Source organism: Camelus bactrianus, chromosome 8 (genome assembly GCF_048773025.1).
Source record: "Camelus bactrianus isolate YW-2024 breed Bactrian camel chromosome 8, ASM4877302v1, whole genome shotgun sequence".
NCBI classification, from domain to species: domain Eukaryota; kingdom Metazoa; phylum Chordata; class Mammalia; order Artiodactyla; family Camelidae; genus Camelus; species Camelus bactrianus.
In genome coordinates, this window is record NC_133546.1 from 10,668,839 (window position 1) to 10,689,227 (window position 20,389).

Genomic DNA, 20,389 nt, shown 5'->3' on the forward strand with positions numbered 1-20,389 from the left:
TATCATAAAAAAATGGGATAATAATGTATAGTCTATAAATGGTGAAGATTCAGGAAATTAAGTCATCAACCTATGAGGAATATAGTGATTGACTTTTTCCAAAATCCTCAACTATATTAATTTAAGCACTGGATTTTAAGGGTGGAAATTGCTAGGAAGAATGTTTAAAACTGAGAGAACTGGAATAGATGTGTCCATTAGACTGTGGTTCTTTTAATGGCCAGTATAGATTGTCTGTGTCTTAAACTCAACTATCGGTAGCCACTACCCAGCCTGCATATTAATGAGGAACATGAATGCCTCTCTCAAATTTTCAGCTACAGTGTCTCCATAAAAAAATCAATACCCTCCCACACCTCATGAATACAGACTAGAGCCTGCTCCCAGTAGTGGATGCTGACATTAATTATCATTAAAAGGGGGGAACTTACCCACCTCTCTGTTCCCTCTCCCCTGCTACACCTCCTTGCACACCCAAACTCATGTTGTCACTCTTTCCCATTATTTTTAATGGATCCTGATTCAAAGCATGTGTGGGCTGTGCAATTACCGCTTGGCTGAACTGTACAGTATTCTCTCCGATGCCTTAGAGACACTGTGAATCCAAAAGGCATCCGAAGGACAAGAAAGAGTTCCCGTACTTCACTGCATCACCCCCACCTCCTCTTTGCAGGACTTCATCTCCTCCTCTTTGCTTCTCTGAACTCGGTGCATTTTCATGGCACTTTTCTTAATAGAATATTTATCAGTTCACCTTCAGTGGTGCACTCTACCCATGCTAGGGCTGAGAATGCTTTGTACACCACCTCATACAAACTGAACTAAGCAAAGGAACAAATTATATTTTGCAATCCCCATCCCCCCCTCCTGTCTCACTCCTCCCTTCTACCCAAACTCACAGACACGAGCAGGACTCCAGATTCTAGAATTCCTCTTGCAATCCATCTCAAAAGATGCCCGGTCTCCCTGGGCTAAAAAAGCATCTTATTTCATTTAACCACAACATTAACAAATAATAATAATGATACGGCTGACACTTTTTTAATTACTAGGGAATGACGTCAGCGGTATAGGGAAAAGCTGTAACCGAGGCAGAGTCAATTCAGCAAACATTTGCCAAGTGGCTGTTCTATACTCCGCGTTGCACTAGAAGCAAGATTCAGGGATGTGGTTCCAGCCCCTGGAAATCTCATTGTCTAGAAAAAGAGGCCATTCATAAACACACACATAAAATAAAATCAAAGCCAGCATGTTCTTATTTTCTGGTAGGAATGAAAAACCAGGAGTGAAAGTGGAGGAAACAAGTTTCATTACTGCAGCTTTTAAATCAACATGGTTTTATTTCTATCATAAAATACTCACTGTGCCATGACTTTTTGAGTATTTTTGGAGAAGAAAAAATAAAGCTAAGAATCCACAGAGTATTTTAGCATTAAAGAAACTTAGATACTAAATAGCCCTGCCCCTTTATTTAATAGATGGAGAAATTGAAGTCCAAGGAGTTTTTATTTCTTATCTACGGTCACAAAGGGCTTTCCTCGCAAAATCACATCAAGGAGCCAGAGCTCCTAACTCTGTGGCCGTGAACTTTCACCTCTGCTCTCTTCAACATTCATTCTGAATCTCACTCCTCATTTGGTCAGCTCTCCGCTGCTATCTACAAGTACATATATTTATATTTATCTCTGTGAGTAAAGCATTTAAGAGCTTGGAAGGAACCCAAATAATAGCTTCTTTCAACTCTCCATGTTACAAAATAGACAATTTGAACATAAAAAGACCTAAGATTTTCCTAAAGGCATGGGGTGAGGGATGGTGCCCCCAAGATTAGAAGCCAGGTCTTCTGAGACCCAGTCCAGTTTCAACCTCGCTAGCCATGTGCTCCTCCTGCTGTGGGGTGTGCCTCCGCGTCTTCACTTACTCTTGCCTCTCCTGGTCCTCACTGCTAGGATGATCTTCACATACGCATCTCTGGCCACCCTCTCCCTTCCCCCTAACTTCCAGGGGCTCCATGAGGAGCACAGTGTAACTAAACTGGGTTTTCTCCTCCTGGAACAATTTTTATACCAGATAGAGACGGAGTGGAGGATTAATAGCTCACATTCTCCTTCCTGAATAACTGTACAAAGAAAAATAATCCATTCTGTTTTATCAACATGGAAAAAGCAGAGACCATGACTGATTTGACATCACCAAAATGAAGTGTGTGATGTCTCAAACTTTTCTAAAACGGGCGTGGAAGATTATTTGTAAAGATACGTACAGACTAGATGAGTGTTTTTGCAAATCTCTCTCTAAGCTCATATTGAAAGAATGGCATTCTTGCTATCATTTCTGTAAATAGCCAAACCAATTTTCAAAATACTTTCTGGTTCATTCGAGCATCAGAGACCTAAGGATTCGCTGCTTTGGTCCAACCCCATCCTTCAAGTCTACCCCTTCCTGCTTTTTCCCTTACTCTGATCATCATCACCGCCTCACCCACAGCATAGGTGGACAAAAGGTTTTCTTCCCTCTGATATTCTGAACACGTTGCTGAACCCCACTGAGGCAGAAAAAGAATAAGTGGGTCAAATTGCTTTGTGTTGCCTACAGAAATCGAGCCTTTATCAGGCAAACAAGAGGCTCCCAGGGAAAAAGCAGAGAAGGTTGATGTAGGTGAGAAAAGGTGCCATGAAGACAGACCCAGAAATAAACAAAAGAGATTTGGAAGAAACAAGAGAGACAACAAAAGCAAAAGTGATGCTGAAGGGCTTGTGACGTGTCAACTGAAAAGACAGAGCAGGACAATGGGTAGGGGAGGAATGAGCGAGGAAGATGGTGAGTCAATCAGTAAAGGTTTAGTGACTTTCTGAATTCAAGAGAAGGGGATGCCCTTCCTGCTCTTAAGATAGTATTCCAAGAGTAAGGTCCACTGGATTTAGAATACCAAGGAGGGGATTTAGGGAAATGAAGAGAAGGCTTGCATTCTAGTCCTGACTCTCTGACCTCTCTCTATCTGCCTAGGCAACTAACACCCATTCCCAGAGTGTTATGTTTTTTTCTAGGAGATTCCTTAAAAAACTAAAAATAGACTTACTATATGATCCAGCAATCCCACTCCTGGGCATATATCCATAAAAGACAAAAACTCTAATTCAAAAAGATATATGCACCCTAAAGTTCATAGCAGCACTATTTACAATAGCCAAGACATGGAAGCAACCCAAATGTCTATTGACAGATGAATGAATAAAGAAGATGTGATATATATACACAATGGAATACTACTCAGCCATAAAAAAGAGTGAAATAATACCATTTCAGCAACATGGATGAACCTAGAGATTATCATTCTAAGTAAAGTAAGTCAGACAGAGAAAGACAAATATCATATGATACTGCTTATACATAGAATCTAAAAAAAATGAGACAAATGAACTTATTACAAAACAAAAATAGACTCACAGACATAAAATGAACTTATGGTCACCAAAGGGGAAGAGGGGGAGGGATAAATTGAGAGTTAGGAATTAACAGATACAAACTACTTATATAAAATAGATGAACAACAGGACCTACTGTATAGCACAGGGAACTATTAATAATATTCAATATCTTGTAATAACCTATAATGGAAAAGAATCTGAAAAAGAATATATATATATATATATGTATGTATATACAACTGAATCACTATGCTGTACACCAAAAACTAACACAACACTGTAAATCAGTTATACCTTAATTAAAAAAACTGGAGTAGATTTCCAAGAACCCTTATCATACTAAAATTCAATGAATTAATAAGTCTCAAATGTTTTATAAAGTAAGTGTCCCTTCCAATGTCAGCATTGGACAGAAAGATTACATGGGAAGAGGACAGGCGGGTGGTCAGGCCCACCGGGGTTCACGTCTTCACTGGGACCTTATTTATTGCCTTTGTGACCCTGGACAGTTTGTTTCATCTGGCTGAGCCTTAGTTTCCTCTTCTGTGAAATAAAGAGACTATGCCTCAGAAGGTTCTTTGACATCAAACCTAGTTTATATCTTCAAAATTTTAAGTTCCCTTTCCTCCCCTTTTAGGGGAAGCAGATACCTTCTGTTGTCACCCGACCCCTGCTACAAGGGTAGCCTGCTGGTAGACTGAGCGTCGATAATGCATAAGGGGTTAACACAATGGAAATCTTCCTTGTCACAATTCTCCAGACAAGTGTTGAGGCTTTTGTTCTGATTCTGCCAACCTACATTTAAAGTGCTGAGAAACTAGTTTTATGTTTTATTCCAAATAACATTGGCTGTGCACATGTGTTTGTAGGTGTGGGTGTGGGTGTGGGTGTCGGTGCGTGAGTTGCTTTGCAGACCCTCCCCAAGTTGTAATGCATTTTTGGCCCCCAAAATTAAAAAGTGTTTTTATTGGATTTCTTATGCCCCATGTTGATTCACTAATGTGGTTTGTAAGCCTTTGACTTTGGCTGAGTTTGGGAGCATTTATGACCCTATCATACGTAACATAAACATCAATCTGCTTTCTTACTTCTTTGCAAATTCAATTATTTCTAATTACATAAAGGCACCATTGATCAAGTAAGCATAAAAACCAATACAGAAGAGTTTAATCTCTTAAATAAGCTTGCAGACTTCAAGGAATAATTGAATGTTATAGTAGTTAATACAAGGAGACATCCTTGTAGTTGATAACTGGCCCAAAGTTAAAGGAAAATGTCTAAACCCCATCATGTTATATATTGATTGGCTCAAATTGAAAATATTTGGATTCTATTTTCATTTCCTTTTCCTCTCTCTGCAGGCTTGGAAATGGGTTTTAGGCCCTGTGGTCCTGTATGCATGTGAAAGAATAATTAGGTGCTGGCGATTTCAACAAGAGGTTGTCATTACCAAGGTAGGTATGTAGGTTTATGTCTGAATAAAAACCTGAGTGTAGATGAAAATTTTTTATTAGCCCAAGTTTTTAATTTGCCATTTTTATTGCAGAACGGTCTGTAATTTAGAGGCTCATTTTCTGTTCTAATAATTGCTTGTATCCTGTGCATCTTTTAGTGTGACTCGTTTTACTGAAGACAGGGATCAGGGCTCCGCACTGGTACACAGAATTCTGATGAAGGTGGTGGTACAGCGCTGGAGTCACCCCTGTTTCTCTTTATTTCCATTTCTCTCTAGGGGGAAAGGCAGGGGGACTGAGTGTGCTTTATCTTGGTCATAGCAACTTAGAGTATAGTCACTTCCTCCACCACATAAAGGCACGGAGGTTGCAAACATGTAAATAATAAACATGTATTTTCAAGTACACACACTCACACTTGGAATCACTAAGCAGAAGGTGGGGGAACAGTCAGCCTCACGTTTAGAGGGAGAAAGGGAGCTGAGGGTTCAAAATGGAGATGAAGGGTTTTTAAGGGGCCGTACTCTAGTGAATGAAAGCATGGTGATGGTGTTTTCCAATTTTGCCATCCCTCTTCACGGCTCTTCAATTTTTGCCTCATGTTGGAGGCAGATGTGAGCAGTTAGATCAAGAACCCATGCCTAGGAGACTGAAAAGTTACCCAATCCTCTCCCCCCAGTTTTTCAACATCACAGAAGTAATTCTCTGCTAACCAAACCCATAAGATTTTGCTAATACAAGATTAACAACAGAATACTCTATCTCTTTAACTGTCTTCATGAAAGCAGATGCCTAGAAATTGCTTCATATTTCTGATTTAAGCTGTTTCTGGGTTGCTGTTTTTAAGTTAAGCACCAAAGGATATCAGGCTGTATCAAAAGCCAGACAGTAAAACTTCTGGAAATCTACTAGAGCTGTTACTAGGGAGACCATTTAACAGCAGAATCGGAACGAGTATCAGTAGGGGGAGGAGAAATGGAATTAATGATGAAAATGCTGTGAAATTCTCTGCTGAACGGAAAAATACTGTCACAAGATCTAGACACTAGATTTCACTCCCTTATACCTCCTGCCACAAAAGAAGACTTGGGGGCCTGGAAACAAGAGGGAACGCTAAGAAGGGAAATTAGTTCTTTGTCTCCAGGAAGCAGCAATTTATAGAGCCCTTTAAAAAGCAATGGTGCTCTCTTACATCTAAAACTCGGAGCTTTGGGAGGAGATTGGATGAGACTTGATGAAAACCAAACCAAACCAACCAACCATTTCAGGCTGAGTTTGAAGATTGTTTTTCAATTATAATGAAGAAATCCTGGGGTTAATTCACAAGGGATTAGAAAAATGCCCTTCGTTGGAAACGGTAACAAACTGGACCCATGTTTTAAAACATGACATTAATTCATGATGATTTTAATAACGTTAAGCATAATTAAATGCTACGTATGGTATACTAGTTTATATTCTCTTGGGTCTGAAATTACTTGGGCCTGCTAACCGAAAGTGTGGCCGCCGGAGACATAAAGTCACGTGCCCGACACCACTTCACATCTGGGCACAGCTGCCCAGATTCCAGACCTAGCACTCTGAAGGAGATCAATTCATTCTTACCGGAGTTGCCAACCCAGACTTCAAAGGGAGGGCAAAAAAAAATGCTTGGAAATGCATAGCGAATGGTATATGTAAATTATCCCTCAAAAAAAGCTGATTTAAACATTTTTGAAATCTTTGATGGAATGAAGGTCATTTTCTTCTTATTTAACCTGAGTGAAAAGAAAAAGAACTCTCTCGCTCTGATTTAGGTGGTAAGCCATCCATCTGGAGTCCTGGAACTTCGCATGAAAAAGCGTAACTTTAAAATGGTGCCGGGGCAGTACATCCTGCTCCAGTGCCCATCCATATCCTCGCTGGAGTGGCACCCCTTCACCCTCACCTCCGCTCCCCAGGAGGATTTCTTCAGTGTGCACGTCCGGGCAGCAGGAGACTGGACAGAAGCTTTGTGTAAAGCCTTTGGGGCAGACGGACAGCCTCTGCAGGGGCCGCGGAGCCTGCCCAGGTGGGAACCCGTTTCTTTTTTACGTGTAAGTTAGAATATTAGAAAAAGTAAGGCTTTGCAGAGCATCAACAGGCTAACAAATTTCACATCTTGATTCTCACTGGTAAATTTGAATCCGTTTTTAAAAATTGAGAATCTCTATTAAAAAAGTGTAATTCAGTAGATTTCTAGGAGAAGCAAGTACATTTCTTTAAAAAACAACTGGTCAACAAAGGCAGGTGATGATCCGGGGAAAGGGAACATTTTGCTTTCCAGGCTCCAAAACATGACTTGGAGAATCATAAGCAGCTGTGATGAGTAAGGCAGCCCTGTGAACTTTTTGCTGTCACAGTTGGAGGTTTCTCAGCTACATTTGTAAAGTTTGGAAGGTTAGGTCTTCATAAGAAGGGTGCTTTATGGCCCAAATTAATCTCGCGGGCCCCATACTCTGGAGAAAGAGCTAAACAATTAGACTGAAAAATAAAAATCATAAAAATCACAAAATAATCCGAACCAAGAAAGTTAGTGGTGCATTCAGGCAGCCCCACAGGTGTGTGTGCAGAAGAACTAAGGAGCCTCCACTGTGTGCCAGAAATACAGAGATGGCAAAACACGGCCTCCAGTCTCTCAGGCTTCAAGCGGTCTAGTAGACTCAGCATTGGCGTACGAGCAGGTAATTTAGCTTTGCTACAAGGAGGATGTGAGAAGAGATAGATCTGAGAAGGCTGGAAGAGCACGGACACCATCTGTCATTTTCTAGGGTTGTCGTAGCAAGGTGCCATGAACTGGGGGACTGAGAGCAACAGAAATGGATTCTCTCACGGTTCTGGAGACGGCAGGTCTGAAATTGAAGCATCAGCAGAGCTGAATTCCCTCTGAAAGCCACGAGAAGTAATCCTTCCCTGGCCCTTCCTAGCTCTTGGTGGTTAGCCAGCCGTCCTTGAAGCTCCTTGGCTGCAGCTGCGGCAGTTCAGTCTCTGCCTCTGTCGTCACATGGTGTCCTCCCCTCTTGTGTCTGGGTCTCGGTGGTCCCTTCTTCTAAAGACACCAGTCATACTGGATGAAGGGCCCACCTTCCTCCTGAATGACCTCATCTTAACTTGATTAATTACGTCTGCAGCAACCCTATTTCCAAAAGAGGTCACATACCAAGGTATTGAGTGTTGGGATTTCAACATATCAACTGGGGACACAACTCGATCCAAAACAACAACCTATTCAGAAAAGCCTGGGGACATGACGGAAGTCCCAGTAAATCACCTCGCCTTGGAGCCTTTTAGTAAACAGTGGCTTAAAGTCGAGTCTCACTCCTACTGCAGGGTTACTCCATAAGCACACAAAGCCCATGTTTAGGGGCTTTGTCCCAGAAGAACAGGAATGTGACAAAAAATGTTTCAAGAAACACTGTGAAAGAATTTGATATTTCAAAAGAAGTGTCAAGCAATCCCCTCTCCAGCCAGCCTCGGAGGGTATCAGGAACCGCCAGGCAGTGGCCACGGCTGTAAGACGTTTTGTGGTGAACACTGTGAGGACTGGCTTAGAATGGCACTTCCTAAGGGCAGGGTGCTGTCTGTCCTCCTCTGTACGTCCCGGGCCTAGAACAGGATCTGACACGTAGTGGGTGCAGAGTAAATACTTGACGGGGAATGAATACCTGGACCCAAAATAGATGCTTCTGCTCATTTAATTTAACAAATATTTACAGGTGGTAAACGAGGCACCAGAATAAATATAAGGCACAGACTCTAATCAGCTTATTGTCCCTCCTTCTGTCTTCCCGTGGAACACTGAGCTATAACTACGTAGCACTGGGCTTGATGGTCTCAGTGGGTGGAGCCACAGCCTTCATTTCAAACATGAGTACTGAAAGGTGGTACCATGACAAACCAAGTACAGACATCATCTGTGTGCGCACACACACACACACATATACACACACTGGTCCCAGCCCTCCTTCGGCATTGCCAAGATGGATACCTTCATCCTGTTTGCTAGACTGGCTTCTGCTCTGAAAGTATATAGTCGTCTGTTCTGTCAACCAACCCTCCCCTTCAAGAACCAGCTAGCATTTCAGCCAGTTCCCCAACAGGCGCTCTGGACATGTTTCTCCATAGTCACATGCTTTCTGTCTATGGAGTGCACCTTCAGCTCAAGGCCAGGTGTGATCTGGCCCCCAGGTCTCCCTGGGCTCCTCCGCCCCCTCCAACCCCTCTCATTGCACTCAGCCATTCTTCCAGCCTCTTGTTCCTCTCCCACACCAAGCACACTTTCCTCCGTGCCTTTGCCATTGCTGTTCCCTCTTCCTGGCACACTCTTCCCCAGATCTCTGTCCAGCTGTTCCCTCACTTCCCCAGAGTCTCCACACTCCTGGTCACTATGCCCAGGCCTTACTTTCTTCCTCTCCACCTGACATACTAAATGTCAGCTTGTTATTTGTCTCATTTACCTCCCCATGCAAGAATGCAAGTCCCACGAGAAAAAGGACCCTGTCTGGTTCACTTTGCCATCTCCAGTGCCTAGAAGAAGCCCTAACCCTTAGCTGGCACGTGCCAGCTGGCACGTGCCAGCTAAGGGTTAGGGCTTCTTCTAGGCACTGGAGATGGCAACTGAGTGAATAAAAATGAGTCCTGGTACACAGTGCAACTTCCCTTCAGTTTCTTCAATTTGTTTGCCCCTTGTCCCTATGTATGTGTTGGCATACAGATTAGTAGTAAACCCTCCAAAAACCTAGAATTTGTTTAATCTTCAGCATATAAAGAATCAGAATTTTATCGAACTTCCTTCGATGATTTAACCTCTCAGCACTGCTTTAATTTTGGATTCAATCAAACACACTTGGGAGAGCACCATCATTGTTGCACTGCTTTGGATCCAAGAAGGATTTCATCCAGCCTCAGGACCTGAGGAGCCCAAGAGGAGAAGGAAAGCTAAACAAAGAGCAGGGAGGCTTTTCCTCTGAGCTCAGGAAAAAGGAGGCATGTGAGCTCTTCTTAAAGACCTTTCCTTCTGAAGTAAAATGGAGGAATTTTTCGGAGTCGGTACTAGAGTTTCCAGCGATTTAACCTACTGCCCAGAGCCAGGGGCTCCAGCGTCCAACAGCCTGGGTTCAAAGCCCGATTTTGCGTGTGATCTTGCAGAATGTATCTGAGACCTGCCTCAGTTTCCTTGTCTGTAAGAAGAGGTGATAATTATAGGATGTAGGGCTTTGTGTAGGATTAAATATGAGTCCGTATGAAGCCCTTAGCATAATACATAGTAAAAAAAAAAAAAGTTAAGCTACCATTATTATTAGCAAAATAAGAAAGGTCATCTGCCACAGAGGTGACAAGGAAAGTAATGGTCAGTCAGGGAAGATGTGGATCAATAAAAGTCTTGGATGCAGAGAGACAAGACCGGAGGCTGATGAGGAGGGTGGGGATGCTGCTGACCAGAAGCCATGAAGAACAGCGTCACATGGATGCTGGAAAGGGGACTCGTTTTATAAGCTGCATTATTAGAATGTGTACCCCAAGCAGGCAGGAAGTAACTGAGTGAACTTGAGAAACAAGAATTTGTGCAAAGGAAGCCCATTCAGCATTGTGAGAGGTCTTGAGAAATGGAGATATTTTGGTCCAAAAAAAGGACAGTTGGGTGTCATGATAGCTAGATCAACTGTTTAAAGGCTTGAGATGCAGAAAAGGGAACAGACCTGGTTTGTGTTTCTCAGGAAGGCAAATGGCATGAATTAGCAGAAGGTAGATATCAGTGAGACAGGAGAAAAAACCATCCCGTGCTTAGACCTGCCCCTAGATGGAACTAGGAGCCCTGCAGTTTAACATCAGAAAGTGCTCAGCTCTCGGCGATGTGAAAGGAAGGACCACTGTATTAGACGGGACACTGGACTCAGTATTTCCTCCTGCTGCCTTCAGCTTAGATTCTCATTTCTAATCATATAGAAATTCGTTTATTATACATTTCTGTGGCTTATATGACACAATTCTTCTTCATTTGTTATCTTTTAAAATCAGTGTCAAATAAAACCCCAGATACAACTAATTATCAAAACAATTAACAATAAGACATTTTAACCATGGACAGTTTCATTTTTTTCTCTCTCAATTCCCCTTAGCTAATTATTTATAAAATAATCTATCATGGGCTGAGATACTAACACTTTCTAGTTAATGACCTTTTATTTTTATTCTTCTGTTTCCATATATCAATCTGTAATAAAGCTTTATTAATTAAGATTAACTTGAGGAGAGTTCATTTGAATTATTAGGAGGTCTGGCATATAAAATATTTTAAAATAAACCCAATTGAACTTTCACGAACACATAGTAAGCACAAACGGGCCAACCTCGGGTGCCTTCAACAGACACCCCTTAGGGAATGGTTATGAATAACTCAGAAGCTTTTTAATTAGCATATCTTTGTTTATATGTAAATGTGTGCTTTGGAGTACATTCTGCTGACTGAAATACTTTAAACATTCCCTTTACAATTTATTCAATAAATTGTTACTGAACATCTCCGCACCATGTAAGGTTCTGGGATGCAGTGGTGAGCAAAGACAGACGTAGCCCTTCCCTCCATAGACCTTACAGTCTAATGCCCAAGACAGACACACAGATCAGATCACGCACACACACCCCACACAGCTGTAAATGTACAACTGATGAGATACGTGTTGTTATAAATTATCTAAGGGGGGGTTAGCCTAGTCTAATGAATCCATGAAGACTTCTCCAGGGAAATGATGATTGGGATGAGACCCAATGGAAGGGTAACTACGAACCAAATGAGAAAAACTGGAGAACTTGGGGTTCCAAGTGATTACTTCGATTGTTACGTGCAAAGTCCCCATGGCCAAAGGGGGCACCGTGTACTTTAAGGAATGAAAGGAGAGCCAGTGTGGAGGACCGGCCATGAGAGATGGAGCAGAATCCAGGGGTCAGTCCACTTAGGACTGTATTAAAGACCATTGTGAACATGCATTTTCCTTATAAAGAAAACTTTGCTAGGCCAAGACAAAGCATCAGAGCCACCCCGGCTTAATTATCACACATTTCCAGTTCAAGTAATCTGAAGTCATGAGTTGCAGAAATTACACAGAACTGACAAATTATTCCAAACTTGTGTTTACTCCAAACGAATGGCTTCCATTAGACTAAAATTATATAAACATAAGAAGATGTGGGATGGAATAAGTAAAAACAGGGGAGAATTATATTAAAGAAAGGACAGATAAGCCTTTTAAACCACCTTGATGCTTCTGCTTTTTCCACTGAAGGCAGCTGGCAGGGGCCAGGGGGAGGAGAGAAGGAAAAGAAAAGGTATCTTCTACCTGCCTTCATGATGCTTGAAGGCAAAACCAGCTTCTAAGAACTGTAAGAAGGGCTGTGCCATGAGGCAGGCCACTGTACCCCTACGCCATGTCTGTCCAAATAGGCATTCTCCGCACAGAGCCAGGCTCCCTGCACACATTTGCAGACACATCCCAGACGGGACGTGTCTTGTTTAGGATGGTTTCGTTTTCAAGAGCGGAGTGTTGCAGGTGTCAAATGGCATGCTTTGTGGTTGCAGGATGGCAGTGGACGGGCCATTTGGAGCTGCACTGACGGATGTGTTTCACTATCCCGTGAGCCTGTGCATTGCTGCAGGAATAGGGGTCACTCCCTTCGCCTCGCTTCTGAAGTCCATCTGGTACAAATGTTGTGAGCCACAAACCCAGCTGAAGCTGAGCAAGGTATGGGGAAAAAAAGAATCATCAGTTCACCCTTCCATGAATTAAAAGGTTCAACACCCTTCTATCCATCATCTGCCGATTCCTGGGGAGGGTTTTAATTAACTATGAGGGATAAACTCAAGGATCCTTAACTATACTTATGTTCTTAAAAATCTTCATTCAGTATTACATTTATGAGAAGGGTTATGTCTAATCTTGTTAAAGATGACAAGACATAAATTTTATTGCTTCATTGCCATTACAGGACATGTAATTGCTCATGTCAGTAAAATATGGACAGGCTGCAAATGGCTGTGTGACTGGGCTGCAGTGAGCGGTATTAACAGGCAGCCTTTTCCTTAGACTCCTTAGCTTGATACTATGGTGGCAAGCGTACATTTCAACATCTTCATCTCATGGACCGGGGTCTTAAGGAGAATCAGAAATGCCACAATTGGGATTCATTTGTCTGCTTATGTGGTTGCCATCCAGCTCCAAATCTCCCTTCTGTCATTTCTCGTGTGTCCTCTGACTAGCTGTCTCCACGCTTTCCTTCTTCCCTTCGTCTTTCCCATATTTTAACCCTTTTAGAATAAGCAACAGACCCTAGAGCATCAGGAGAAAGGGAGACCTTCTAACACTGAATGGGGTCAACTGAGGAGGGCTCAGGATATCTGGGGAACCTGGTCCTGGTCCTGGTTCTGCGACTTCTCTGATTGACACTTTGACTGCAGTTTCCTCGTCTAGCAAAGATAGACGATTGGTTAGATCAGCATGTCTCCGTGTTTTCTCTGGAATGGTAGTTGTATGGTAGGGTCCACGAAAGAGAATCCTCAAGTCAAATGACTTCAGAAATGGCACAACGAATCCCCCTTTAGAAGATCTGCACCTTCTATTAGCCTATCAAGTAAGTTCTGCAGAAAAGAACCTCATTCAGCTGTGTTTCACCCACCCTTCCCAAGTATAAATGTGGAAATAGCCACTTAAACTTTCTTCACCTAACATTATTTAAGGATACTACTGTGAAGCATTGGGACAAGTCCAGACTGGAAGATCTCTAAAGTTGGGGCTTTCTCAACTAAGAAATTGGAGTAAAGTTAGCTCTCGTTCCATGAGTTTCCAAGTGACAGGTGCCTGACCCACATTTTCTCATTTCATTTATATAGTCTTCTCAACAATCTTGTGAAGTAGATAACAGAAGCTCTGTTTTCCAAATAAGGTATCTGAAGCTTTAGAGAGACTAAGGTCACTTTCCCAAAAAGATATTGTTAATGAAAGGCAAAATCAGGATTCAAACTCAGATCCATCCGGCTCTTTGGTTTGGCATAATCAATACACGGTAGACATGACTCCCACCTACTGTGTTGTAGGAAGACTGTGGGATTCCTGGTCAGAGAATCTACCTCAGCCTGATTCCACCCTCACTACAAGCATCACCTTGAGTGCATCCAGTCACCTCTCTGAGTTGGGTTTCCTGATCCTCACAACAGAGAAATAAGAATCCATACCCAACAGGGAGTCTTAATATCAAATGAGACAAATAAATAATGTGGAAACATTACTGTATAAATGTGTCTAAAATTATATTAAAAGTGCATTGTATCTGCCCAAGATATAAACAGGTTAGTAGCACTACGACTAGTACTAACAACCTAGATTAACCAAGCATCGACTTCCCAGAGGGCGGGGAGTTAGGCATTTTATACATACTATCTCACGGCATCTTTTTAAGGTACTCACCGTGTTTATTCCCATTTCACAGATGAGAAAACTGAAGCTGTGTCACAAAGCTACTAAGAACAATAAAGTCATGTTACTGAATTGTCCATAATACCTCTTCCAGAAGAGTAGTATCCTCAGATCAGCAGTGAGGAAACTGAGGCACAGAGATCTAGTACATATCAGAGTGAAAGTTTGAATCCAGGTCCTTCTTAAGCTAAAGCCCATCTTCTTTCCTGTGTACAACAGTAAGTTAACCAAGTGCCTTAGTCTGTTTGGACCTCTATAACAAAATACCACAGATGGGGTGGCTTGTGAACAACAGAAATTGTACTTCTCACAATTCTGAAGGCCAGGAAGTCCAAGATCAAGGTCCTGGCAGACTTGGTGTCTGATGTGATCCCATCATCTAGCTTGTGGATGGTCATCTTCTAGCTGTAACTTCCCACTGCAGAAGGGGGCAGGGGAGTTTTTGGACACTAAGGGGCACTGACCTCCTTGAAGAGTGCTCTGCCCTCAGGATCTCACCACATCCCAAAGCTCCCACCTCCAAATACCATCACATTGGAGATTAGGGTTTAACGTATGAATGCAGCGGGGATTGAGTGTCTGTGGCACAAAACAAGCAAAACGGACACCGTTCTATGTTTGGACCCCACTGCAAAGCTGTGTTATGGTTTATGATGACTTCTGAGCCACCCTCCCCTAAGCTCTTTCTTTCCACAGAGTAAAGCCCACTTACAGAGGCGGCGCATTGCCTCACGGTTCTCATTACATTAAAGGGCACATTGCGCTTCACCTGGAGGTGGTGAGGGGCTGGTGTGTCTCACTTCCATTCACTTATCCCCTCAGTGAGCGTTTATTCAGCACTTACTACGAGCCAGGCCCTCGCATACTGACATGAAAAGCCGTGACTCTCCTCACACCAGACTTACGATACCTGACCCTTCACTCAACATCCACTCCCCCGTGCCGTTCTCCTTGTATACCATTTATCTTTCTTTTCCATATTAAGGTTCACAAAGTACCTCATTTCCCTTAACAGACTCTGAGTTCCCTGAGTGCGGCTCCTCTGAATATCTCCATAATAAGAGACGTATAGATTTGTGTACACACACTATAAATTCTGAATAAATCAATGAGCAAATAAATGTCCACATGCCCAAAAGAATTCATAAATGGCTTCTGCAGAATTTTCTGTAAAATTCTAAGTTACTCAGATTAATTCATTTTCATTCATTTCAACAAAAAGACTACCAGTTCAGTAACTTTATAATTAAAATGACACGTTCCAAATCAGAAAATTCTTAACCAGAACCCACAAAAGCTTAAAGTCTGTATAGGAACCCACAAAATTTTAACCACCCGCCTCTCTCACCACTCCATTGTTTCCTGGGCTCTGTTTTGGGGGTTTCTCCAGGCTGCTGCCATGGGGGGGCTGAGGAGCAACCACAGACCAAAAAAACAGGGCCATTGACCTCTAGTCCAAAAGCCAGGAAGCATAGAATTGGAGATTAAAAAAAGCAATGGTTTCATGACTTATAAAAATTGAGGGTAATATTGAAACAACCCTCAGCTGAAAAGAAAGGTGGAAACAATAGTATATGGAAGAAAAGAAGCAAAAAGCGTAGGCTACAAAACTGAAGGGGCTTACCCTCCCAGCTTTGCACATGACAAGTACTTAGAGTGGGAAGTGATTTGTCCAAAGTCCTTACCTGGTTCGCCACTGAGTCAGGACAGGAGCTGCGTTTCTGATTTCAAAGCTCTTTTATGAAAGAGGTGACATTTCATGCTATTGAAACTTTAGGCTGAAAATCACACTTGGGATCCACTTCCTCAGGATCTGCCCACATGAGAAAAAGTTTGGAAAACTTCTCTGTTTTAAAGCAATTTTGTTTGTCTGAGTGCAGCTCTCACTGGGCTTATGTAACTAGTATTTGTCAGGGCCACCCACACGCTTTTGAAATATAAATACTGCTCCTTCCACTAAGCTGTCAGTGTCTGTATCATTTTTTCACGGCAGCAGAGCAAAGCAGTGCGGACTTATCCAACAGCATCTTCACATTTACAGATCTGGGCTAGAGTCTGCAGATTGTTCTCTTCTGCAACACAAAAAGGGGGAAAAACAGTACAGGGGTTCAGAGCTGGAATTTTAAGCTTAAATGGTTAACTGTAATTGGTTGAGATTTTTCTCCCTCCTGTTTAAAACACCGGTTGGTATAAAGGCAGATGTTTTTACCTATAAGGCTCATGTTGCAAGTCTAACGTAAAAATACTGCATCAGAGTTCTCTTAGTTGTGACCATTGCAAGCTGTATCTCTTTACCCTTCCCCTCTGCCACATGGACCTAGAACGCTTTTAAGTCAAATGCAAGAGAACAGCCAATAGGACTCTTGCCTCTTCTTTGGCATCATGTAGAGCACTTCCTGTTGGCAGCTGGCACTTTTGAAATTACTTTCTGGTTCTCTTTTATTTTTAAAGATAGTGGGGAGGAGGGGCAGAGGAAGAGAGAGATGTGGTTAGAAGGTAACTTCCCAAGAAGGCAAAATAACAATAAATCTAATGATGGCTTGCTGTGAAGAGATGGGAAAAAGTTGTAATATATTAAAGGGATGTTTTCAACGCAAGAGTAAGAGCCAAACTTTGCTTAGTTGCAGGCAGATGAGAACACGGTGCTCCTTTGGGATGAGGGAAGGGGGTGTGAGTGGCAGGGAAGTCTCTGGGATGCAGTATGGAGGCAGCCGAGGGTAAAAATGCCCCTTGGCGACGAAAGTCTCCCAACTCCTCCCTAACGGGGATGATTAATTCTACATCACACTCAATTTGTGAAAAGAGCTCTTGAAAAAAATTAGGACAGTTTGCTTGTGCAAACTGTCAAAATGATGAATGAAATAGGTGTGTACAAATGGGGAGGGAGGGGGAAGGCTGCTGACAGAAATGCATTGGCCACCATGTTCTAGTTTACGCTAATATCGCAGCGGTGGACTCGGAACCGAGGGAACCGCCAACTGGCTGCTTCGGTTCATTTTCTTAACTGCATATGTAATCTTCAGACGATAATAAAATAGATTATAGAAAAACTGAGATAATCTAATTTCTTCATAAATTGTCTTCCTTCATCAGCTCAATAACACACAACCGTGATAATGGGTATTTATAGTGCGTCCCATGCAAAACAGCCTTTGGGTTCTTAACCTAATATAATAAACAGATAATTCAAATAGAAAGACAGCAGAGGCCAGTGGGAAAAAGACAAAGAGACCAAGAAAGGCAAAAAAAAAAAAATCCATACTCTACTTAAATACATTAATAAAACAAAGGAGGACCTGCTCTCTTTTCTAATGAATGAAAAATGCATTTAATTTAGTCGGTTTAGTTTGAGAAATTATTTACTTTCACTTTCGCTCTCACCGGCTCTGGCACCTCCCGGAATTGATCATCTCCAGCGACGGCTGAGAGCCGTGTGAAAAATGGACCCGGGGAGTAGGAGGCCGGCTTGCGTCTCCAGGAGACACATGTGCTTCTCATCTTTCTCTAGGTGGCCTCTGAAGACTTCAGGCCTCCCTGCGGCCTCCCCACTGCCCCGTGGGGAAGGGACCAGTATTAATATTTTTAATATCTTGCTTTATTAACCACACCAGCCATACATGACTGCAGGGTCCTTGTAAAAGATTCAAATAAAATACTCCTTCAAAAATCTTCCTTCATTCGCCTCCCTCCCTAAACCCACCACCACCACCACCTCACTCTCCAGGGTTCCCACTGTGAAACATCTGAGTGCGTCTTGTTCCATTCCTCTTGTGCACATTTGTGTACACATACTCACCTGCGCACATGTGCAGGGTATTTTTTTTTTATTTTATTTTACGTAAGGAAGGAGGTGGAGGGTGGGGGGAGAGAGAGAGAGAGAAAGATGGGCTATTTTTGTTTTTTGTTTTTCATTCTAACATGGCTTGGAGCTCCTTTACTTAGTGCCCTCAGAGTATTCTGTAGGATGGATATATCACAGTGTATTTAATTATTCTAGCATGAATGAACATTTCAGATGTCCAACATAGTCTTATCAACTATGATTAGAACAAACTGAGGCATAATAAAAGTCAGCCCTCGGTCACAGGGCAAAGCTGCAGCAAAGCCATGAAATAGTTAATATTACCAATAATGGCTTTAAGAAAAAGTCTTAAGGACTAAAAGTGGTTGACAAAGGCTAGTCTTAGTCCTACTGTGAATAATGGGAGAAACAGTTTTATAATTTTATTTCTTTAAAACTGGATGTGGAAGCCACGTTAGGGAAGCTTCTCAATGAGAAGAACTAGTTGCTCCAAAATTTGCGCTTGTGTTCGTCCAGGGTGACCTTGGCAACAGCAACAGCAAGATAAAAACCAGGGCAACAACAGACCCAACATCAATTTCCTGAGGACAGAACGGGGACAATAATTATCTATCTGTGGCTCAGAGCCCTTCCAAGAGGCTTTTTTTCCTTTCCAAGGAAGGACGTTGTACCTGAGGATGTGGGTTGAGGATATAGTAGAGCATAATAATTAAACATCATGAGCCCTTGACTCCTGCAGCCCATCCTGGAGTCCTGGTTCACTACCCAGGAGCTGTGTAACTGGGAGCGGGTTAGTTAACTTGAGCCTAGATTGCCACATATTAAAGTGGCAGAATACTACTCAGCCGTAGAAAGGGATGAAATAATGCTATTTGCAGCAACATGGATGGAAACTGATGCTGGGTCTAAAGAAAGAGTGTATTTGAGGATGTGTCCTCTGCCCAGGTGTGTGGGTGCTTATCCAGCCCATGGCATAGGAGCCTCTGATGGGAGAGTCTGGAACTCTGGTAGTAAAATCACTAAGTAGCTTTTCTTATTTCCTTTTCTGGAATGGCTTATCCAAAAATTGCACAGTTCCATTTTTTACTGGGCCCAGATCACCTTGACCTGGTGCACACGTCCTTCAAGAGAAGCCCAGGCTCTGGGAACATGGGGATGAGCCGGAGCTCAGACCCCGGCCCTCTAACCCTCCAAGACTGGACGTGGCTGAGTTTGTCTGGCACTTCGGGATAGGACCGATGTGACAGCAAAGGCCTGTGACAGGTCACAGGCACACAGAACTTCTTAACCCATGACACCGCCCCAGAGGGTTCACCCCAGACATCTGGGGACCCGTCAGATCTACAAAAATGGATGGGCTGAGTCCTACAGAAGAAACAACCTCATGGCTACAGAAGTTCAGAACTTTCATCATTTTCCTGAGGATGACTTTCTGCTTCACAAAACCTTTTACAGGTCCCTGAAGTATTTTGGGCCTCTGTTATCAGCGACAGAATTCTGAAAGCCATGCTTTATTACAGGTAGCAGATTTTAGGATTTATTTTTGGAGACTGAGGAAGGGTGTGTGTTGGAAAGCACAGATCACAGGCGTGTAGCCTATTGTTTGGGACATTTGTCCTACCGTTGACCAGACCCTTCCTCCTGGACGAAACGCATAGGTGGGACGCTTCTGTCCTTTCACTGTGGGGTCCCTCACCATCAGAAAGATGAAAGGGAGTCAAAGTAAATACACTTTTCCTCCGTTCAAAGCCCCTTTTCTTCTTTTTCTGCCTGAAGCACTTCCCCGGAGCCCATTCAGTGCCCCTCCGTTGCTTCTTGCACCAAAGCTACCCAGTGTCACCTTTAAGTCAATTACAGAGGGAAAGACACAAAGCCATTACAAGGAAGCAAAACTATAAAAGGCCTGGCGGACCCTCAGAACACGGACACACAGCTAAGCCTCAGAAAGTAAGGACAGGGATGATTTCTGTTTGAAAGAATAGGGTCAGGAAGTGAGGAAGCTAAGATGTGACCATTTTTCAAGTAAGGACGAGTGGGACTGGGTTTTGAAATTGACAAGTTTTAAAAAAAAAAAAGAATGTTTTGGTTTATTGTTCCCATAGGAATGTATTTTCAGCATGTTTCTGAAAGAGTGAAAAATAATAGAAAAGAAGCCAATGATGTTTGTTTTATACCAAATGCACCATTAACTTTCGATAAAACAACCTACGGGGGCAGGAA

General features: G+C 42.6%; 1 protein-coding gene across 1 annotated transcript in view; it reads left to right on the plus strand.

Moving 5' to 3' along the window:
• The window catches only part of NOX3 (NADPH oxidase 3), a 55,847-nt gene that overhangs the window by 18,418 nt on the left and 17,040 nt on the right, over positions 1-20,389 (plus strand). Inside the window, exons 8-10 of the mRNA XM_010965743.2 lie at positions 4,790-4,882; positions 6,679-6,932; positions 12,477-12,639. Coding sequence (XP_010964045.2) covers positions 4,790-4,882; positions 6,679-6,932; positions 12,477-12,639 — 510 coding nt within the window. The remainder of the gene's footprint in view (positions 1-4,789; positions 4,883-6,678; positions 6,933-12,476; positions 12,640-20,389) is intronic.